Source organism: Palaemon carinicauda, chromosome 26 (assembly GCF_036898095.1).
Source record: "Palaemon carinicauda isolate YSFRI2023 chromosome 26, ASM3689809v2, whole genome shotgun sequence".
Lineage (NCBI taxonomy): Eukaryota > Metazoa > Arthropoda > Malacostraca > Decapoda > Palaemonidae > Palaemon > Palaemon carinicauda.
The window spans coordinates 76237493-76262476 of record NC_090750.1 but is presented as its reverse complement, the minus strand read 5'-3'; the positions used below and the strand labels follow the sequence as shown (position 1 = coordinate 76262476).

The window sequence follows — 24984 nt, the reverse complement described above, 5'->3', positions numbered from 1 at the left end:
ATGCTGCCTACATTAAATCGGTTTGACACGACTTTCAAGCTTACAAAATGGTTGTGGTTGCTATTGCGTATAAATAATACCATTATACCAAATTTTCCACTTTAGATTGATTGATTGATTGATTTGAAGTTTTCTGGCATTCATTAGGCTGAAATCTATCCCCATTTTGTATGGGCCAATCCCAAAACGTTGGTCAAAATATGCAATACAGTATTTTCCTGTATTCATTGTGTATGTTGCAACGAATGTAATTGATAACATTCAAGGGCTCGTACTAATGGTGTAGGATGTTTATATGTTTTCAAATTATATCCCTTATACAGTGTCAAATAGCTTTATTAAAAAAATTAATTGGATACTGAATCACATGTACTTTAACAACGTTGTTTTGAAATTGGATAACAAAATTCGATGTTACATAAAATCTTGGAGCACGCTTGATCACAAACTAATGTAATCAGTGAGTTACTAAAATGAGAAAACACTCAATGTAATCAGTGAGTTACTAAAATGAGAAAACACTCTTTGGTGTGAAATCAATCAGTTCCATCATGTTGGTTGGTTTGTAAATTTGGTCACCCTCCACATCCCGTATTTTGTGACGCAATGAACAAAATATTTTTAATTTTCTGTTCCCCAATGTTGTCTTGGTGGCAGCCAGCATCCTTTTCTGTTTTCCATCTGTTGGATTCCGCAGGTTTGTTGCTGCTCCTAGCAATTCGTTAAGTCCCTCCGAGACCATCAAGTACTGGAGTGTGGTTGTGTTCTCCAGGTTTCTAGTTTCCCACCTTCGTTTGATTTTCTCTTTTGTCTCTTCATTCATGGGTAGCTTTGCTCACATTTTCAATTTTCGAGCGTCCAGTGACTTGTGTGGAAGAATGGTCGTACTCTTTATTGTGGTAATTATTGAATACATTTTGGGGGTTATATATGTATGTTTTCTGGATTTTCCCTCCAGATTTATTTTTGATGCCAAATTCTATTATTTCATTCTAGGAAATACCTAAATTTTGGCGAGAGAATATAATGAAAAAACAAAAAAAATAATAATTCCATTTTGTTACCAAAATGTTGATCCTATAATTCACTTTCCAAACTATTATCAAGATTTTATTTGCCATTTTCAAAGATAATAGTTATCTTTGTAAATAGCCTTTCGGTATGGATATAAAGCATTTGTCTTTTTATACTATTCTTCTAAACCATCTTGATACAATTCTTGGATCTGTTCGGTTACTCCTTGGTTCTCTTGGGAATGCCAAGCCCGTTTGTCTTGAGGTTTCATTGGGTCCTTTTCCTTTTATTTGTTCTTTCCCTGGCGACCCCAGGGTAGGTTCTCTTGCCCCTGGAGGCTCGGTAGAGAACTGTTCTTCATTGACCAAACCATCTCCTCGCCCGAAATGTGTCTGTTTGTCGCCACTCCTGCCTACGCAGGCTGCATCTCGCTGCTGATTGGTCCATTACCATTTCTTCCCTCACTGTTCCAGAATCGTTTTATTTCTTATAAGTAATCGGGAAGATTTTTTCCAACCTTTTTTTCTTTGGTCGATTAGTTTTGATTATTTATATGTATGGTTGGCGTTCGTGAGGACAATAGGAATAATTAGTTACCAATTTTTGATGTCATGTTATAACCATCTTTCTATTGGATTTTTATTAGAGAAACTATTGGATGTTTAATTATTTTTAAATGCAATACTAAGAGGAACGTCCTCAGTTTTGTTTATAATTTTCATGGAGTGTATATTGTTAAAGCTAGATTAACATTTATCTACGCCACACGTCCTCAAACCCCTCTCCCCCGCAGCCAACTTTTCTACGACCAGCAGTTGGAGGAAAGGAGGGGAAAGAGTAGGAGGGGAAAGAGTAGGAGGAGAAAGAAGAAGAGTAGAAGAAGCACCACTGCCACAATTAGGTTCATTACTGTTTACGAGCGGGGCGCAGCGCCGCCTTCCCTTACCCTCCCCTCTCCCCTTCCCCAGCCTTCCAGGTTTCCAGATCTTGGAGGCACTTACGGGCGAGTCGCTCCCCTGGGCCGCATCCAGGAGCCTCCCTCGTCGTTTGCTCGCGGCTCCAGTCAATCCCTCACTGACAGACGGCGCCGCCACTTCCAGACCTGACCTGGAAGCCGATAATATGGAACCTGAGATCTCTTCCTCCTGAGGTCCCCCTACTCCTCCCCTCTGCTGGATTCTAACACCCACTTTTACCACCACCCTTAAAACTCCTTTTCCCTCGCCTCCCCTCCCCTTCCCATCTCTCGTTTCGGGTCTCTGCGCTCTTCTGTGTGCTAATGAAGGCCTAGTAGGGTCACATTATGGCAGTTCCCTATTATTTTTCCCTAGTTTCTGGGATGCCTGGAATAGCACTGCCATGACACTGGCGAAATTAGCTTGATGATTCCGCCTGATAATCCAGTCTTCTCGGGAGACCAAAAAGAAAAGACATCTTTTCAATTTATATTTTCGTATGTATCTTCTTTGTAATATGTATCCTTTTCGTTTTTTTCTTTGGATCATCGAATAATTATTGGGATCCAATTATGACGGGAATGTTTTAAAGATCGAGATAGCAAGTCCCAGACTTAGAACGGAAATTAACATCCTGAACCTGTTATGTAGAATTCAGTGAAGGAGTCTTTACACAATTTCCTATTTGAAAATAGGACTTAAACAAGCGTAATTTACACGCCCTATAATTTATGAAATCATGAATTCTGGTAGTTTAGAATAAATAAAACTACAGGTTAACATAGACACGAAGGAATACAACTTATACCTTCAGAATACTCATATCAAAATCGTGAAGACAAAAATCCGTCTCCTATATCTTTATCAATTATGATATAAATTGTTGATTTTAGAGATGAGACTTCTCATAAGGAAGGGCGATTCTTGAACGTAAGAAACTTCTGGTAACAAATTTGTAACAAGGACATTATATACAAGTTATAATAAAAATATATCAATACCATACTATCCACTCGGTCACTGGAACATTCTAAGGCTAAGAGCAATTCAAATGATATGATAACGATGATAATGAGATCGCATAAAATTGGTAACTATAATAATGAAAGCGCAGTAATTCGGTTATAATTATTATTTTTTTTAGAAACATGTTAAAATTCCTAAGAAAGATGGAGGAAGGGCGAAGAAGGAAAGAGAAGGAAGAAGAAGATCGTGGTTCATTTGGTGAGCATTTGCCAGGTTGCGCTGGAGTTAGAGTTCCCTGGAGACCTGCTCACATTTGGCTTATTGTTAGACGCCTGGGCCCCACCTCCCCCGTCTCTCTCTCACACCTTGCCACGCTACTCCCCTTAATGAAACACCCGCGAACACCCTGTCGGAGGAAGAAGCAGCAGCAAGGCGAAGACTGAGGCTTCTACAGGGTCGTCTTTCTTGGTTCTTGACGCCCTTGCTACTTGTGTAGTAGTACGCGGTGTTTATGTTCCTTCTTTTATTGCTGTGTTTTCTTAAAACGATTTCTTCTAGTTAATAATAATAATAATAATAATAATAATAATAATAATAATAATAATAATAATATCATTATTATTATTATTATTATTATTATTATTATTATTATTATTATTTGCTAAGCTACAACCCTAGTTAGATATAACAGTGTGGTCGATTGTACCCTCAAGCAAGAGAACTCTTACCCAAGAAAATGGTTTTTATAATAATAATATTATTATTATTATTATTATTTGCTAAGCTACAACCCTAGTTAGATAGAATAGTGTGGTCGATTGTACCCTCAAGCAAGAGAACTCTTACCCCAAGAAAATGGTTTTTATTCACTACGGGACATTCTTGTTTCCTTTTATATGATTTTGGATTTTGAGCTTTATGGCTCGGCATGGAGGCTAGGGAGGCCATTCTGTGCCGAGGTTGGATGGAAAGATGAAATAAAGGAACTGGGAATGGAGGATAAGTAGAGGGCTAAAAGGTGGGTACAGCTAATGGCCCAACGGATGCCTTAAAGACCGTTTGACAATTACTACAATACATCGAATGAGGTGAGCTGACGAAACTAACAGGCCCCCTCCCCCACCTCTATCCCACGGAACATTTCTGGTGTTGATTGTTTTAGGGAAAACTACTTATTTGAGTTATTATTAATTGGATATATTTTGCAGCTGGTAGTTTAGGCTATTGGAAGATCGACCTTTCCACTAAGTTTCTTAACGTGCGAATTCTGTTAGGAAACTCGATTACTTTGCCAGCCACGATGAGCTAAGCGTATTCAAGCCCGTAAAGAATATATTCCCTAATTTCAGCTCCAACCTCCCCCTCGTTCTTTTGCTCCTAAGACTTCAATGCTCCCCCCCCCTCTCCATTTCGTGTAGACCTGCTGGGGAAAATATAGCAATGATCTCGATTTGTCTGCTGGGAAGAGGATTGGCATCTGATGCTGGTTACTTACGACCAAATTATAAGCAGAAGACTGATGGGGTTGGGGAGAATATCTTCTGAGCAGATGCCTTCATAATATACGAAAAGGGGAAAGAGTAAGCAGTAACATTTCGAACGGATGAACGCCGATGGTATTAGGGCAGGGAAAGTTCTCTTGGTTGTGATTTTTTTGCTTTAATTTTTTTCTTTATATTAAAGTGCTTACGTGTATATATATGGATTTATATTTACTGAGACAAACTACGCTCTTCAAGCTAATAAAAAGAATTCACTGTTGCATTGGTTATTCAGTTAAATAGTTTTGTGAAGTAATGATTGAAACTGATATGTCTCTACCAACTCTTGTCACTTCATCTTCAATTTCATCACTGACAACTCTAATGTTTTTCATTTCCACAGTAAACAGGTGGAATTGTGTAGGGCCTTAACAAAATTATAGCGTTATTTACATAGTTACTTAAGAAATAACCTTATTTTATATTGTTCAGTGTACTGTCTATTAAATTTCCAATCTCTCTCTCTCTCTCTCTCTCTCTCTCTCTCTCTCTCTCTCTCTCATACGGAAGACGAGCCAAATGTCAGGATCTCCTCGAAGAGGTTGGCTTCATTCTATATAGTCTTGCCTTGATCCGAGACCGGATGTTTCAAAAGAAAATAATGAAACGTTAACTATTTTTACTTCATGTCTATATTCATAACTTGGTTCGTTTAAACATCAAATCAAGTATCTTTAATGGATTCGGATGAATGACCTCGGGCTGTTTCCTTTGATTTTAGTTAGGATATAAGTCCTAAACCAGTAAACGAGTTTGATTTGTCGTAATAAAGGAAAGTCTACTCTCATAAATAATAACTTAGAAACGTAGATTATTAAACATGTGTTCCGAGCATCCATCGAATAACGATCGAAATGGTCGACGTGAAAATCAAAGAGTTCCGCTGTTTGGACAAGTGGGAGGTTAATTTAGTTCCGCGAATAGTGTAAATTTCCCCATTCGCAGATACTCCCCAAGGGTCAAAATGATGATGCAAATCGACGGAAAGTGATCCTTATGGTAGAATTGTCACAATGGTGGAGTATACTTTCAGACATGCCCCTTCTAGACTTTGAAAATTTAAAATTTTGTGGGGGCTACAGCACTGTGGGTAGTATTAGCGGGGGGTATCCTGGGTAGAATAATTTTGGGTATTAAGGGGCCATGTGATCATGTGTTTATGCGTTTATATTAAGTAGCTTCGGGGCTTCTAAATGAACAAACTTTCTATTGCGCTAATGATTCAAAAATATATATATAATTTTAGTTGTTGTAATCTGTTTAACATCCACTTCATCAGCAAGTTTTTTTTTATTCCTTTTGGAAAGGGATTTGCATCCAAATGAAACTTTCTTTTTGATAAATCGCATCCAGTGAGAAATCCAATTGCCATGAGTCCGAAATAATAATAGAGTATTATTTACATAATAATTTGTAATAGCATCATTACTGCAATAATAAATACTTCGTCTCTTGATCATCTTCAACCCCATCCTCCTGAATATCTATCTCCTCTATTCCCAGAACATCCATTCTATCCCCATGCAGAAGAAGCCGGTCTAGCAACGTCATTCTCTTAGCCCTCCAAACCTCTAAGATATTAATGATCAGGTAGTCATCATCGAAAAATTAATTACTCCTGAATGATGTTTCTCTTGACCCTTACCAGGGGGGAAAATGGTTTAAAGTGGAAATTAATTAAGGTTGAATGATGATGCCTTAGGAATCGGTTGTTCAAAACTGAGATTGAAGAGGGGACCAATTGAAGCATGTAGTATGGGGGATACAGCCAAATTGATTTAAGTTGTTTAAATTTAAGTTCAATAAGTTGTGTAATATCATAGCGGAAGAAAATTTACGCAGATTGTAATGGAAAACATTGGTAAAATAATACCTCTATTATTTATTTGGTTCTGTGTACCACACATACCTGGCATGTGTTTATCCACGATCATGTCGCAGTTTGCTTAGCTGATTCAAAAACTGAGAAATGTGAAGCAGGTGTTCAGCAAGGATGACGATTGGTCCAGAGAGTGATGACGTTACAGACAGAATGTCCAGTCATTCTCTACATTAACAGTCTCCCCAGTTATAAATAAATGCGCCCCTTCTCAGAGAGATACCGCACTTATTTCTCCTACTGACCACACTATTGCTTAAAAGAATTGAACAAATATGTTGCTTTCGGTATAACATGTTAGTTAATTTTGGAATGAAAGTCAGTCGAATATAATACACACAATTCTTAATTGTAAGAGAGAGAGAGAGAGAGAGAGAGAGAGAGAGAGAGAGAGAGAGAGAGAGAGAGAGAGAGAGAGAGAGAGAGAGAGAGAGATTAAAACCAACGACAAAATGTTCGTTTATTGATCACTATCGCAGCTTGTGTCAGCCGTGTTAGCATTCCGTTTTTCGCACCTTCTGTCAAAGTAAATTCCGGCGAAGGATGCTAATGAATTTATGGGTCATAGGGGCTAGTAAAAGAGACGCCACTTGTTTGCATATGTTGATTCGGCACAATGATACAACACGGCACAACATTTATTTTAATGTTATGCGTGGTATGACACAATCCCACCTGCAAACTCGTCAAGGTAGGTGGACCATTTCATTCCCTATGTTTCACGATATCTCTCTCTCTCTCTCTCTCTCTCTCTCTCTCTCTCTCTCTCTCTCTCTCTCTCTCTCTCTCTCTCTCTCCCTCTCCAACTTCTCAGTTGCTTCATGTTTATCATGGTTTTTTTATCGGTCGTTCGGAGTTCTGTATTTTGATAAACTATATTGACTGGCTTTATTGTTCTGTTGATATTGTTATTATGTTGCGTAATAATCCATTCCTTCCATTGCCATCTTTAGTCGAGATGCTCTTTCTGGCCAATCACAATTTCTCACCCACCTTAAAGAACCCAAATAATTTATCGGTTTCGAGAACTTTTAAGAACAACCTATACGCTAGTGTTGTAGTTAGGTCGGTCAACCACAATAGACATCATGTACTACAAAAACATTGCTCTACTTTCGAAATTATTAATAAATCCTTTAATTTCAATATAAATCAATGAAGGCACAAGATTCGTGCTGTGAAATTCAACCCCGGAATGAAACCATTCATTTTTAAAGACACTTCCTTTCATTGTCAAGTTTCAGGAACCGTCGTCCAAGTATTCGTTTCAGAAACCTTTTGTTTTTCTCCTCAGGAAAATCTTGTTTTTAGAGGAAGAGGTAATTGGAAGGGTGGGAGGGGGATGCGAACGATGGGGAAATAGCCTTCTTGTTTGTCAGGGGGACAGAGAGATTCGGATTATGGCAGGGTTATTATTTTTATGCTGTTTGGGTTGTTAAGTCTTGATTCCAGAATGACTTTAATGCTGGGTCCACGAAATTGGAGAGTGAGAGAGAGATAGAGAGAGAGAATGTGTGTGTGTGTGTGTGTGTGTGTGTTCGGGAGCTGCAGTCGACATGCTCAGCCTCCGGGTTGAGAAGGAAGAAGGAGGAGGAGGAGGATTTTATCGAGGGCGTCTTGTGTTTGACATGCTCGAGTCCCGAGGGCGTGTCACCCTGATTCAGTGTTGTTCAAATGGCAGTAAGGTAAACATTGTGTCACCTGTCAGCCGGCAGGCGACGACCTTCTTCGACTAAGTCTTCGCGATCACATTACCTGGTGGCCTCTTTTGAACCTCTTGATGGCGAAGAAGTATAGGGCTGGTTGATATCGGCATCCTCCACAATTCTTGTGTGCCATCTCTGTCTTGATGTCTCTTAAGATTGAACGAGTGTGAGAGACGCGTACGAGCTACCGACTTCTCTGCAATGATTTTCGTAGATTTTATATTAAAACGGGAAAAGCATTTTTGTTAGTATTTTCCAGAAACAAAATCATGAATGCATATGTAGAAACATCTGAATTTTTTTATTTTTTGGCAATAAGAAAATAATCTTCGAGGTGTTTACCAGCGCGTTGCGATTTGAAGATTAGAACTCCTGCATTTTATTTCTTCCAACTCTCTTATCATACACCATAAAGGTTTTTCTTTTATGCGTAAGGGAGACGCTGCGGTAGATATCGTCCCGTGTTCCCTCTGCTGATTCCCTCCGCAATACCAAATGATTTTGGTTTAGATTTTTTTTTATGAAGGCCAGCGATCACATTGGGCATGGAAGCCCGTGATAATATTCAGACCGCAGTATCATTCAGTATTCAAATAGTATGCGGCAAACGTCAGCAGTCAGCTCAACGAAGCAAATTGCGACCAAGCTGCGCTGACATACAGGTGAGAACCCGACAGCAATACCTCCCCTTATTTGCCCTCACCCATCCCCCAGGCCCCGGGCACTGCCCCACCCCCTCCTGTATCGGCGGTGCCACGTTCAACCCACACCGTTTGGCCTGCCTGTACTCATTGTATGCTGATGGGCCAGGTATTCAAATATTTCCGTAATTCGTAAATTATTTGTGTTTCGGCGTCAGGTTGTTCAAATTGACGATGGCTTTTGTGCGGTTGGAAATATTTGGTGGAAATTAAAGGTTTGCACGGATTGTGATTTTTTATTTTTTTCATTTTTTTTTATTTTTTACTTTTTAGTAATAGATTAGTTTGATACGTAAGATAATGATTAGTAGTAACTGAACAATGACTTGAAATATTTCTAAGTAGTCTTCCCAGTAAATGGAATAAATGCGCTGAATATCTTTTCAAGTTCTCATTACCCTTATCGGGTTCTTCAAAGTTTACTCTACAGTTCATTATCAGTTTTAGGATAAGCCGGGCACAGCCTTCCCCGACTACACACACTGATTTTGTAGATCACGCCGAAATTCTCTAACGGCGTGGTATGAATAAATCATATGGAGGTATGTGCGAGCATGGCTCTGAAATCACAGGCGGAAAAGCAATAAATGTGATTTTATGTCCGGAATGATGAGAGTTACGCAGTGCGCATTTTTCCGTTCCCTATCGGTGTCATTTTGTATCGTTTTATGCGATCGTATATCTCGGGTGCATTGTAGTGCAGTTTATACTTTTGGTGATAGTAGCTTTTCCAACTGTTGCATTTGCTATCGATTCGCCCGTGGTTTTGTATTGTATGAAACGTAAGGATTTATTCAAACTAGCTCGCAGGTAGTTTTTAAAATGTTATCGGTGCTCTCGATGAGAAAAAAATACATATTGCATTCATTACACAAGTGAACGTACCGAGGTGCATATCAGAGCTGCATTACTAGTTGGGTTATTACTACGGTCTTGCCCATTCTAAAACTCTTAAGAGTTGTGTTGATCATATTGTATTTGATTCAAATTAATATGCATCATTTTTTAAATTGTAATTTTTTCTTATTTGGCTTACTGCGTTTTGTTTATGGAATTAAAAAACTGCTATGTTCCATAATTATGATAATAAAACTATGTGAGGTAAAAACTAATTTTTACGTAGTTTCCCAACAAAAGATGTGAAGATTCATCTTTCGATCGCCAACGCCAAGGTTTTCGGAGAAAATTAAAAATTACATTTCTAAAAAAAACTATTGTGTTTTGGAATGGATAAAGAGCTCAGCGTTATGATTGTTAACTATTGATGTTATGGACCTAAATCACGTTCATTACGGGGCGTTATTAATGAAAAGGGTTTGAGCTTAATAGCTGTCATTCCAGCATTATTTTCTCGTCGCCTTCGGGTACTTTTCCCCGATCACCCAGAGATTTCTAGGACCAGTTTTGTGGTTTTCATTTACTTTTTTCTTCCTCTCAAAATATATGAAGAAATAACAACTTTAACTTCGAATGTTCCGGATAACGGTGACAAATGAATATGAATTTTAACCCCGATAATAGTAAAAAAAATTACTGAACGTGAATTTTAAATTTAATAATTTAGCCTCAAGAGAAAGGGAACTGTAGAATGCATATATTACATTAGGCTATATGAAATTTTTAAAGAAAATGATTAAATCTTGTGTTTTTATGATAGTCAATAGTTTTATATATATGTACATATTTATTCTATATACAACACACATCCGTTTCTAGCCCACTGCATGATGACAAAGGCTTCAGAAATATTATATCCTTAATCATGTCTGGTGTTTAGCCATTTTCATCACCACACTGGCCAATGCTGATTGGTAATGATGGTCTCTAGAGACTAGTTAGATCGATCACAGCAAGCCCACCTAGTACTGGTACCCCTGACAAGTACAGCTTTGCTGATCATGGTGTGACACACAAACCCTTTCACCATTTAGGATATATAAAATTGTGCTGTTTATTTAGGAAGAGGATTGATTCTATATTCTTTAAACCAAAGGACTGATTCTTGATGCTAGGAGTTTGGAATGATCTGATTCGATTTTTTTCTGTTTTTATTGCTTATTAATGTTGAATTTAAGACTGCGGGTAGCTTGGGGTCATTGGTAGAATATCCAAAGTGTCATCGTGTTAAGAGAGGCCATTGTTGGCGATCACCGAGACGCAGCTTAGTCATTAGTGCTAATTGGTTTTTTTGATGGCAGTCACCCTTCTCTTATTAAGTTTCTGATCGATGTTCCTGTATTTTTTAATCGACAGAACACGAAATTAACGGTATTTGTTAAATATCTCTGTATATAGTTAGTGTAATTTTTTGTGGGAGAGGGGGGATATTTGTTCTTACTTTTGATACCAGAATTTTGATATTTAGAACTGTATTTACTGTAAATGTAAAAATTGGTTCAAAATACAATACATATATTGCCAAATCTTCGTTGGTTTAATAATTGAAATAATGGATGTAGATGTTTTTTATTTAAATTTTTCTCAGTACCATTTTCTTATTAACTTTGATATAATTTTGTTATCACTAAGCCGTGTATATGTTAATTTATTCTATTAATTTCTTCCACAGGGGAGGAAGGAGAGCAGAAGGAGTCAGGCGTAGAAGGCGAAGGTGGCGACTCACCCTCTTCAAGCCCTAGACATCGAAGGTAAACTTGGTTTTTGTGGTGTCATACAAATCAGGTCATGCCATTGAATGCATTTATTTTAGTGTATTTCAGTTATTTCTTGTTTTCTCCCGACTTGTTTTTTTTCACTAAATAATTCCCCTTTAAATTCAAGTTTCTTTCGTTCAAGTACGAAATTTGTTCTTATAGTATAATTTTAAAAGTTGAGAATTTGACATACTTTTGTAATCGCTGTTATTTTTAAGTATTTAATTTTGAGATATATTCTTTGTGTTACTTCGTAAATAGCATTAATTTTAAGACGATGATAGTTAAATGAAGTTATACTAAGAAACTGATAGCAATTTAGTATTGGTAACTAATTCACACATTGCAATTTCAGAGACAGTGGCAGTGTCACATCACGAGATGGAATGTCTCCCAAAATGTCTCCTAGACATTCACCCAGGGAGTCTCTTAACTCGTCACCAGCCCCCTTCGCCTCTCCAAGAGCTACACCGCCTGCTCTTCGCCCCTTGATATCACCCCCGTTTATGCGAGGATCAGACAACGAGGCCGATATTCTCGATTTCTCTCTACGAAAATCACCAGCCCCAACCAGAGAGGACCTGCTTAGCATTTCTTCAAGGTCGTCATTGGCTGGTTCACCACCTCCAGGTTTGCAGAGACCTGGCGATTCACCCTTGGACCTATCTGTACCACGTAAAAGAGCTGCTGATGCTCTGTTAGAGGCAGCTCAGGGTAAAATGCACCATGAACTAGCCAAAGGTTTGGGAGCTTGGGGCATTCAACTGCCTCCTCATTTAGCTTCTGCTATAGGACTCAGACCTGATTTAGCAGCACTTAAACCAGACCTTGGACTGTGGAATGGCAAACTTAAGGGTGACAGTTCTGCAGCAAAACTTCATCCATTTCCGATGGGTATACCAACACCAACAGAAGCTTCTAGAGCTTTAGAGAGAATGAGTGAACTTAGTAAACTTGGAGGTGATGGAGGACTTGACTTATTTAGAGGTGGATTAACTGGTAGCTCCGGAAGGGCTACAGCTTGGCAGAGCCATTGGCTAAATAAAGGCCAGGATGCGACTAAAGATGTACTCAAGTGTGTTTGGTGCAAAGCTTCATTTAACACCCTTGCTGAACTTACAACACATATGAAGGAAGCCAAACATTGTGGTGTAAATTTACCACCACCTATTCCCCCACCTTCATGCGGTGCATCATCAATTCACACCCACCTGCCTCCACAGTATACCCATACCAAACCCCCAACCTCTAAGCCACCCTCTTCATCCTCTTCGATAGCTTCTGGATCATCGTCTTCAAGTGATCTCATGTCAAGCATCAAGGAAACGATGCCATTACCTCGTAAACTGGTCCGTGGTCAGGATGTTTGGTTAGGTAAAGGTGCTGAACAGACAAGGCAAATCCTAAAGTGCATGTGGTGTGGACAAAGTTTTAAATCTTTAGCAGAGATGACACAGCACATGCAACAAACACAGCATTACACGAACATAATATCTCAAGAGCAAATTATTTCTTGGAAATCCCCGGAAGAAAAGACCAATAATCAGAGCCATGTAAATGCAGTGCTTACATGTAAAGTTTGTGATCAGGCATTTGCATCACTTAAAGAACTTAGCAATCACATGGTTAAAAATGCACATTACAAAGAACATATTATGCGTTCTATTACAGAATCAGGGGCAAAACGAAGGCAGACCCGTGAAAAGCGCAAGAAATCTTTACCTGTGCGAAAATTGCTAGAGTTAGAACGTGCACAACAAGAACTACGTTCTTCAGACAGTTTCAGAAGTGGCAAAGACCAAGGTGGATCAGGACGTATTACATGTGAGAAGTGTGGTGACAAAATAGACACCTCTTTGTTCGTAGACCACATTCGTAACTGTGTTGGAACATCTAGCCGTGAACTGTTGAAGACAGCATTACTTTCACCTGACAGTGATTATAGTAAAATAGACTCTGCTCCTGAAACTGATAGTGAAGGCAAGAAGACTCCTGAAAAAACTCCCCGTGACAGTCCCAGAGAAAAGGACTTTGACAAACCGAAAAGTGGACGTGGGGCATCAGAGTCCCCATCAGTTTTAAATGCTCTTGAAAAATTAATTGAAAAAAGTTTTGACTCTGGCAAAGGAAAGACAGGTAGTGGCCCCTTGGGATCCAGTATTTTGCGACGACTTGGAATTGATGAAAGTGCTGACTATTCCAAACCTTTAATGGACCCTCAGTTGATGGGAATGTATGCTACATTCTCTCGTCTTCATGGTGGTCCACCTCTAGGAGTTGGAGCTCCATCAACTTTCAATCTTCCACCTTCATTTGGTTCTGGTGACAGAGGGGGTTTGAGGGGTATAGGCGATGCCATGATGAGTCCCAGTGCTGATTCAGACACCCGCGACACATTCCCTCGGTCACCATCTCGACCAGGATCTCGACCTGCTTCAACAGGTTCTATAACAAGGGATGGTAGTGGAAGCGAGAGATCACTGGAACTGTTACGCCCAGACAGTCACCATGCAGCAACACCAGATGATTTTGCCACTCCCACTGAAAATGGTGAAGATCATTCTGACAACGAAAATGAAAGTATGTGCGGTAGAGAAGAAGTAAAGCAAGAATTACCTGAAATTAATGGAGAAATGAGTGACCATGAATCTATCTCTGCTAAAGAAGAAGTGAGAGTTAAGGAGGAAATAAGGGTAAAAGAAGAATTCAAATTGAAAGAGGAAGGAGAGGAAGAGAATAACGAGATGAATAATGAAACTGGTCAACAATCCCCATCTGGTCGTTTACTGGACTCTCCAGCTGGATGTAGTAGTAGATCAGGAACTCCCCATTCTGAAGCAAGTGTTGGGAGGTCTGGGTCTGGTCTTGGAGCATCTGGCTTAGGTGGTCTATCAGCACTCCTTGGTGGTGGTGGAGGTGAAGGAAGCTCATCTCATCCACTGGCAGCTTTACAGAAACTTTGTGACAAGACAGAAACTCAGCCCAGGCCACCACCAGTTAGTGGAGCTTCTACAGGACCTCAAACAAATCCTGGTGCGATACTGGCATTTTCGTGGGCATGCAATGATGCAGTCACAGCCGACAGCATAATGAAGTGCGCATTCTGTGACACACCTTTCATTAGTAAGGGAGCCTACAGGCACCATCTATCAAAAATGCACTTTGTGAAAGATGGTGTAATTCCTGAAAATGCAAATGCTAAAGCAAGTAATGGAAAGCCACCACCAAGCAACAGCAAGGCAAATACACCCCCAGCACCACCTGTGGAGGAATCACCACATTCGAAGTTCCTCAAATACACAGAATTAGCCAAACAGCTGTCCAGCAAGTAGTGCCGGCCGCTATTCCGGGCTCCCTGCCTCCCTGCCCTCACCCCCCACCCACGTCCGCCAAAGACCCCCTTCCCCACTCCTATGCGCCCCATGTACAGTGTGGCGTGACTCGTGTGTACAGTGTAACTATTTATCCTTTGTGAGAGCTTGGTGGCCCCTTTAGTCTTGTGATACGTGGCAGGTTGGAGGCTGGGGCGGCCGGGCACTGCGTCGTCATATCACCCGCCGCCCGGGACCGTCACTACTGGCGGGCGCTGCTCCCGTCCCCCGCCCGCAGGAAAGACACGTGCCAACAATCAAAACAACCCGCAGAGTACAAAGTGTGTGTTGTGGGCGGGCTGGGTTGTGGCCACGCCCGTAGTAGCGAGGAAGCCCGCGCCCACAGCCGGCCCTGGAGTACATGGTTCCAGGGGCCTGCAGGCGGTGGTGGAGAGGGGCGCGGCGCCCCCAACCCTGCCCTGGTGCGCCCCTGCCTCACGCTCTGTATCCTCACACTGCCCTGGATAATATGATTGTCATAGGGCTGTTGCAAAACTCTTAATCGCTCACAGTTGCTGTCACTTTTTTCACATAGTTATTAATATATATATATAGATATGGTAAGGATTAAGCTGACAAGGCAATGATCAAATTGATTGTTGATAATTATTATGAACACATCAATGATGTATTATCCTTTTTACAATATGCTGTCTTTGACTTGCTAAAAGTGATCTCAATGCTTTTTTTTCCTAGTGTAAAAAAAATGCGCCTGACCAAGAGAACCGAAATATAGGCGAGGCTTGGAACCCACCCCATAAGCCTTTCGTCTGACGGGAGCAGCGTCGTTAAAGGCTAACATCTATTCATAGTACTGTTATGAAAGCATTCTAGTGCTACTTGTACCATTATTTCCACCACTGATATGCATTCACCAATTTCCATCATAACTTTAAGTAACATATCAGCACTATCTGTAAATTCATCAAATTTTAAATTTTCAGTTTGGAAATTCGATACAAGACACTATGTTTAAGGAAAACTTTATTTTGTAAAATCATAATCACTTTGTCTCTTGTATATATGAAACACAAAGGTATACCAGTATTGATATAACAGTTTATTTTTCGTTTTTACGATATTCTCCAACATTTTCAACCATTATTTTTTTTCTGGTAGACGGGTTAAAAGAGCATTTGAAGTGTACTTTTCAAATTATTTGAGAGAATAAACCTTGTTAGGTTAACCTAGTGTCGGGGAGTTTGATAGCAAATGGAATAGTTTAAGAAAACTAGCACTTTCCGCATTTTTACCCTCTCCTACCTCTCTTTCCTTCCTTCCTCCTCCTTCGCCTCCTTCTCCTCCTCCACTGCAGCAGTTGAGCAAGAGACGCCTCGAATAATTCGTACCTAATGAGATAGCGCCTATCTGAAATGAGTTTCACGATCCCAGCCGTGAACCCGGCAGTTTCAAAGGCAAGTCAGTCGGATATGTTTCGCATCAATCATGGAGAGCCTCTTGATCACCAGCTCGATCCTTCACGCCAGTTCTTGTTGCATAAACCTCCAAATCCCAAGCTCACAAGCTTAGTACGTCAGCTCATTCCGAACTTGGATGTGTCTAATGTTGGTACCGATTTAGAGGGAAAGGTGTCCGGTTTTTTCATGGATTGCACTTTTATATCAAGGACGAAGTTATTGGGGAAAAAAAAAGTTGAGCACTTTTGTTTTAAAGATTCACAAAAACGTGTTTTAGGTCGCTAAAACTGCCGTTCCTTTGTAGGTCTTCTGGAATCAATCTTCTCGTAGTTAACAGCATTGACTTTTTCAACAAGCTAAACGATTAAAATTGACCGTGGTTTGAGATAACAGCAGCCTTTGATTGTGGGGACTACGGATGGCTATTTAGTAATGAGAGAGAGAGAGAGAGAGAGAGAGAGAGAGAGAGAGAGAGAGAGAGAGAGAGAGAGAGAGAGAGAGAGAGAACGACACAAGGTGTATATAAGCTTATGATAACGATCACTTTCAGTCAGACGATGCACGTCAGATCAAGCCCTGTAAAAGGGTTGTTGGCGGCTCCTAATTTTAAGATGATACATACTGCCAGCAATACAAAGGTGAGGAGGGGTGGGGAGAAGTCAGCCAATGCGCACAGTCGTCAAGTCGCTTGATAATCAGGGGTTGTCAGGTGTGATTTAGCAGCCGGCCGCAGCTACAAGATGCGCAGCCGTGCGTAGGAACTCGTCCTTTTGCCCTTCTATTCCCATCTCCCTTGACCCCCCCCCCCCCCCTCTTCTCTTTTCCTTAAGAACATTCTCAAATTCCCATCATGCTTAAAATCTCTCTCTCATTTTCCCATCACACACTCATTTATTGAATTATTAATTACCACGAGAAACCTTTATTTAAGGGCAATCTCTTACCGGAGTCCGATCCCCACCCACACCCATTTACGTCCCGGCCGTGAAGGGTTTGTAGTGAGAAGAGCTGTAAATCATAAATGGCTTCGATACCAAAAAGAGAGCTGAGCTGTAGTGACACGATCGTTATACATTGGCGGCTACAAAACCACCTGGTCCATATTTACGCTGCTTTCAAAAGACCTTTTGGCTTTTCATCGTGGAGTTATATTACCCTGTCTACTTAATTAGATCTAGAACTGATTAGATTTCCAGCACTTCCACTTTTAAAAGAACGAATGAAAATATAGATATTAGTAGCTTCAGTGGTTCTCTCATTAATATTACAGGAAGGTCTGAACAATGTTGGATTAAAATACCAGAGAGAGAGAGATGGAAAGGAGAAATGTGTACTTATGTTATTTCTTTTGTGTTGGAGAATGTATCTTTTTCACTTGTAAATAATGTCTTACAAACGGAATAAAAGTATAAGGAGAATGTATGAAATCACACTGAATAAATCCAAGTTTGTTATATAAATCGGCAACTGTTCCTCTCGTTATTTAATGATTTATTTCAACAAAACTTAAATGTTCGGTGGAAATTAACAATGGTAGATGCAAAGTATACAAAGCAAGGTGATATTTTTTGTGATGGTTAGCTTGTGAAAAATATGAAAAACAAAAGCTTGTGTAATATTTGAGGTTGTGTGGAAAGAAGGTTGGACTTTTTCCGGCACCCGATTTCCTCATACTACCAATTATGACTTCAATTTATTCCTGTATAATATGATATAGATTATTTGTACATTGATATTTTGTAAGTATATTATATATATTTCTCTTGTGATATGTGATCTACTCCTCTGGGTTGTTGTTATTGTTAGTATGTATAAATAAAAACAAGAGAGAGCATGTGCATCAGCTATTTGGATATCTGCATTAGAATAAATATTGACGATTATGTAAAAAAAAAATGAATTAGCTTTAAGTTATAAAGCTATCTTATCAGTTAAATGCCCATACTCCCTCGGCTTCATGCTCTGGTGCAAGTTATCCCATTTGCTGCCTGCAATGACATGCTCTTTCTCTTCTGGCCTGATTGTACTTAATTACATTGACGACGCTGCTCCATCGCTTAGGCCTGGGCAATGCTCTTTCTTAAAAAAAATGCATTTTTTGTCAATGTAGAAAGCATACTTCAGCCGACAGACTATGCAAAGGCTTCTAGATCCTCGTAGCTTGTCGGTGGAAGCGAAGATGTGTGTGTGCGTGCGCACATGCGTGTGTGTGTGCGAGATGTGCTAAAAACAGAGGTTTGAGAGTCCAAACTCCAGTGTCCAAGTGCCAATTTAAACTTTTCAAATATACGTAAAAATGGAATTTCTATCGACATAGCCCATATTTAAAAAGTAAAACGCGGGCAATTCTAAACTCCCCCTTTTGTGAAATAATGAACCTTTATAAATGATCTGTGTATATTATCATGCTATAAAGTATAATTGGACCTATTCCTGGTACCACGTTTCTAATTTTTACTATTTTTTTTTTCCAAGCTTCCCATGTTTAGGAAAATGGTTGAAAATTATCACATCAGGTCAGATACTTGTATGTCTTTTTTACGAACTCTTTCCTTCCAACGAATCTGTTCTTTCGATCTATATCCAGGTTAATATTTAAGTTGTGACCTACCCGTTACCTAATTTGAAGGATTTTCTGTTGAGCTTAGCAGTTTAAGAACTCTATCCAGTCGACCCTCCCTCCAAACCTTCCCCCTTGGAAATGAAAATATCCTTTTTCTCAATCATTCCTTAAACACCCTGTTTTCGAGCAAGGTACCCCCGGCAGCATTGATGATGATGATGATGTTTTGAAGTAGCAGGCTTCCTGAGTGTATCTAAAAGGATAATATTTAATAAAAACTGAAAAAAGTGGCCCATATGCGGCTTCGATATGACACATGCGTAGCAGTGCACCACTAGTTTATCCGAAGTGGTAGATGTGCGTAGTGAGTGTATAAAAAAGGGTGTCCTATTTAAGAAAATAAAATGTTAAAAAACAATTATACGACTACAAAATAGACTTCTCTCGCATTGTGTGGTGATTATGATGAACAAGTATACAATTTTCTAATGATTTTTTTAAATACATCATCTTATTGTCTCTTGTGTGGAAAAAAAGTGCGGCCTCACACTAGACTTTATAATCAGCCATTTGTTCGTAGGGCAGTGAGTATACCAGAAGCGAGGAATTGTCCTCCAATCGTATCTCTTTATTTTCTCGATCCTTTTTTTTATTGTGTAATTTGTTTTTTGTTTTTTCCTTGTCCTCTTGAAACCTATTCCCTCTTCATCAAGCATCTGTGGTTCCATGCTACATCTGAGTTATTGGTTTTTGTACAGTTCAAGTCCCTATTTGTAAATTATTGCGTTTCCTCTCTTGAGCTTCCAATTGTAAAGTTACAATAAATGAAAATAAAGTGTCTGGAGTGGATTTTGTGATTTAATTTAACCCTTTTTTTTTTGGTAAATAAAAATTGTAATGTAGATAATCTAAATTTCCTTAGAAAATAAAAAAGCAACAGTAGAAAATAAAAATACAATAGTAAAAAAGAGTAACTGGAATCCCTCTGTATTATCAAACCCAAAGAATGAAAATAAAATTACTGATAAAATCTAACTTTAGAAAATAAAAATGCAATAGTAGAAAATAAAAAAAAATGCAATAGTAAAAATAGTAACTGGAATCCCTCTGTATTATCAAACCCAAAGAATGAAAATAAAATTACTGGTGAAATCTAATTTAATAAGTAATCTGTTAATGAAAATAACTATACTTTTATTCCAATAATACAATATTCAGAGATTGCAATTAAATGCAGAAAATTATTTTAAGGGAGATTTTCTCTACTATTTAAGAAACAAATAATTTGAATATTCAGAAATATGACTGAAATAGATCTATAAATATATATGGTTTAATTTAATTAAAGATGAAAATACCATTAGTATCTTAAAATCTAGATTGGCTTAAGAAGTTTGAAAGTACGACCCTTAAAAATGAAACTGGAAATAGCAGGAATTTTTTTTTATTCTGTTCGGAATGGTTTGATAATATATCAATAACAGAAATGCAGTCGTATATCTAGTCAACTGCAGGACATGCCACTGCGGACTGGTGAAGGTGGGAGATTAGTCTTATTAGTCACAGCAAACCAACCTAGTGTTGATGGCCCTGACAGTTACAGCTTTGCTGATTCATGTCAATACACAAACTCTTTCACCACTCAGAAAGCGATTATAAAGTTTCATTACAGAGGGGAAAGAAACAGTTGCTATTATTAACATATAAAAACATTCGCAGTCATGGACCAAGTCTGCTGTTAAATTACAAAGCCAGCTTCCCCATAATATTAAGACGTGAAAAAAATATAAATAAACAAATGCTAAATCAACAGATAATGTACCCATTTAAAGGTCATTACAGGTAAATAGGAAAAACAAAACGAAGTCGAACTAGCATTACTTTTGAAAGCCAAAACATTTCGTGATTAAGGAAGTTGAATGACAATTGAAAGCAATATACAGCCGCTTTTGGGTTTAGTTGCTGTTTCCAGGAATTAGACTTCACGTAGAGACGCAGAAAGAAATTAAACGGAATGGATGCTGACAAATTTAGTCAATATATTTGATTTTGAGTCAATTTTGACCTCGATTGGACATCTTATAATGCTAATAATCATACCTTGAGTATGTTCTCTATATATGAAAAAAAAAAAGTTCACAAGGGTACATGCGAGGTGTTTTTTTTTTCCCCAGAAAAAAACCTTGAAACTAAACAATATTGGAACATTTTCATTTGTCATGTTAGCTCTAAATGGCATCCCTGGCCCTAATGCCACACTACATGACCCTAATTTGATATATAGATTCATTCTAGATGCTATGGAAGAAAATCCCTATATACTATTCTAATATTTATAACTTGGGCAATTGGGAGGGAAAAACGGATACAAAGAACTTCAAAATGAATTAGCATAAACCAAGCGGCAATGAGGCCATCAAAACAATCTGGACTCATAATGAGGGAAATCAAACCTCACAAAAGAAATAAAGCAGCGTACACCTAAACTAACAATATTTCCAGAGAAGTAAGAGTCAAATCCGGCGGCCACAAGAGCCTTGTTTGGGTTTCTTTCTATTCTATCTAGTGTACGCGACCAGTCAAAATTTTGGGTTTCTTTCTATTCTATCTAGTGTACGCGACCAGTCAAAATTACTACTAAAGGTTTACATAGATATGCACACATACGGACATGTAACACGCTCTCATCATGGTATGACTACTCCCTCTCCCCTTGTTCGAGGGACGGGGAGAGTTGAGCGTGACCGGAAAAGATATATATTCATATATACGGTATAGCCAGACACTTGCTCTTAATTATATAAAGAAGATTCTACGACCAACAAAACTACACGTGCTGAATGGCTCTCGACCCCAGCACTGGGCCATGATATCCAAATTCATAACTCCATAATTCTAATTCTTTCAAACAAGCGTATCACATTCCTCGAATCAAAAGGTTACTCAGACAACTTTTTTTTTCTTAAATACATTCACAGGTAACATCAATAGTCACATGAATAATGGACAAACCACGATTGGTATTCAAAGATGGTCACCCATCTGAGTACTGACCTTAACCAAGGTTCCAAGGTTTAATTGCACTGGTGGAGCATACTGGAAGCAAAACCGTAATGCGATCATATTCCAGGTTACAATACTAACCACACTCAACGTTACCACATTTCGTAAGACAGCAAATATAAAATTGCCACATTTTGACATCATTGGGAATATGGGATCAATTGCCGCTAAAATTAAACTACTAAGGTCAGTTTGTAAGTTTTTGAAAATTTAACGTCAACTTACTTAGTCCAAACTTAGGAATAACATGGCTGTAAACAAGTACACTTGACTGGAGACTTCACATATCAAATCTCTCTCTCTCTCTCTCTCTCTCTCTCTCTCTCTCTCTCTCTCCCCTATAAACCTATAAAAATGACTACGCGATTTGAAAAAAGTGGTAGAAAAATTCGACAGGTAGGTAGAATAGATGGAGAAAGAATCTTCAACATGGCCATCACCAAGACTAACTACTGGAGGATGAACCACCTGAAAATATCGAGAGGACTTTCCTACGAAACGACAGGTTTGAGGACTTACTTAAAAAGCTAAACAAAAAAAAAAATTAAATAATTTTGGGTAGAAATATTGATGGTGTTAAAGGGTAAGACAACTCAATACTGAGGTCTTGATATAAAGACTTATGGATCAAGTATAAAAGAAGAGGGTCTTGTTATTTTTATCAAGCTAGACTATAGCTCTCAAAAAAGCCTGGAAAATTAATGGGATTACATCCGACCTACATCGATGGCAAAATAACATCACAAGGTCATATTGGAAAGAAACTGAATAAAAGGCTACAATAACAAAAGTTGATGTTGGAAAGTAACCAAATGAAAAGCTACAACAACATGAGGTCATGTTGGAAAGGAACCAAATAAAAGGCTACAATATCACAAGGTCATGCTGTAAAGTAATCGAATAAAAGGATACAACACAAGGTCATGTTGAAAAATAATCTACTAGAAGGATACAACAATACAAGGTCATGTTGGAAAGTAACCAAATAAAAGGCTACAATAACACAAGGTCATGTTGGAAAGTAACCGAATAAAAGGTGACAACAACACATGGTCGTGTTGGAAATAAATAAAAAAAGCTATAACAAAATGTCTTGTTGGAAAGTAATCAAATAAAAGGGTACAGTAACATAAGGTCATGTTGGAAAGTAACCCAATAAAAGTGTATAACAACACAAGGTCATGTTGGAAATTAACCAAATACAAGGATACAACAACACATGGTCTTGTTGAAAGTAAATGAATAAAAGGGTACAATAACACAAGGTCACGTTGGAAAGTAACCCAATAAAAGGGTACAACAACACAAGGTCGTGGCGGAAAGTAATCGAATAAAAGACAACAACAACACAAAGTCACGTTGGAAAGCAACCTAATAAAAGGCTACAATAACACAAGGTCATGTTGGAAAGTAAACGAATAAAATGCTACAATAACGAGGTCATGTTGGAAAGTAACTGAATAAATTGCTACAATAACGAGGTCATGTTGGTAAGTAACTGAATAAAATGCTACAATAACGAGGTCATGTTGGAAAGTAAATAAAATGCAACAATAACGAGGTCATGTTGGAAAGTAACTGAATAAAATGCAACAATAACGAGGTCATGTTGGAAAAGTAACTGAATAAAATTATACAATAACGAGGTCATGTTGGAAAGTAACTGAATAAAATGCTACAATAACGAGGTCATGTTGGAAAGTAACTGAATAAATTGCTACAATAACGAGGTCATGTTGGAAAGTAACTGAACAAAATGCTACAATAACGAGGTCATGTTGGAAAGTAACTTGAATAAAATGCAACAATAACGAGGTCATGTTGGAAAGTAACTGAATAAAATGCTACAATAACGAGGTCATGTTGGAAAGTAACTAAATAAATTGCTACAATAACGAGGTCATGTTGGAAAGTAACTGAATAAAATGCTACAATAACGAGGTCATGTTGAAAAGTAACTGAATAAAATGCTACAATAACGAGGTCATGTTGGAAAGTAACTGAATAAAATGCTACAATAACGAGGTCATGTTGGAAAGTAACTGAATAAAATGCAACAATAACGAGGTCATGTTGGAAAGTAACTGAATAAAATGCTACAATAACGAGGTCATGTTGGAAAGTTACTGAATAAAGGGCTACAATAAAGAGGTCATGATGGAAAGTAACTGAATAAAATGCAACAATAACGAGGTCATGTTGGAAAGTAACTGAATAAAATGCAACAATAACGAGGTCATGTTGGAAAGTAACTGAGTAAAAGGGTACAATAACACAAGGTCATGTTGGTAAGTAACTGAATAAAATGCTACAATAACGCAGTCATGTTAGAAAGTGACTGAATAAAATGCTACAAAATCAATGTTATGTTGGAAAGTAGCTGAATAAAATTCTACAATAACGAGGTCATGTTGGAAAGTAACTGAATAAAATGCAGCAATAACGAGGTCATGTTGGAAAGTAACTGAATAAAATGCTACAATAACGAGGTCATGTTGGAAAGTAACTGAATAAAATACTACAATAACGAGGTCATGTTGGAAAGTAACTGAATAAAATGCTACAATAACGAGGTCATGTTGAAAAGTAACTGAATAAAATGCTACGATAACGCGGTCATGTTGGAAAGTAACTGAATAAAAGGGTACAATAACACAAGGTCATGTTGGTAAGTAACTGAATAAAAGGGTACAATAACACAAGGTCATGTTGGTAAGTAACCGAATAAAAGGCTACAACACAAGGTCATGTTGGAAAGTAACCAAATAAAAGGCTACAATAACACAAGGTCATGTTGGACAAAAACCAAATAAAAGGCTATAATAACAAATGTCAAGTTGGAAAACAACCTATGTAATTAAGATGAATGCCGAAATGTTATAAAAAAAGAGAAGTTCCTAAATTAATTCAGTTTAAACTAAAACTTGCAATAACCGATATAGCTGAACATTGACAATGTCATACCAGAGTTTCGTTTAGATGCTCAATTGGATCATCTCTCTATCATTTTGTGTAACACTGGCAACTGAAAACATGAAATATTTCATCCATATATGTAATTTACCTGTCATTTTGGAAGAAAATAGAAAATAGTCTAAGGTTTAATGTAAAACTGGTCAATCTCAAACATAGAAGATAAAGATTTTACGTTA

At 38.3% G+C, this 24984-nt stretch overlaps 1 protein-coding gene across 1 annotated transcript in view; it reads left to right on the top strand.

The window, feature by feature from the left end:
- LOC137619594 (protein tiptop-like) overlaps window positions 1-15956 on the top strand; it is a 94009-nt gene extending 78053 nt beyond the window's left edge. Inside the window, exons 2-3 of the mRNA XM_068349767.1 lie at window positions 11333-11411; window positions 11773-15956. Of these exons, the coding sequence (XP_068205868.1) occupies window positions 11333-11411; window positions 11773-14749 (3056 nt within the window). The 3' untranslated portion in view covers window positions 14750-15956. The remainder of the gene's footprint in view (window positions 1-11332; window positions 11412-11772) is intronic.
- The last annotated feature ends 9028 nt before the right edge of the window (window positions 15957-24984 follow it).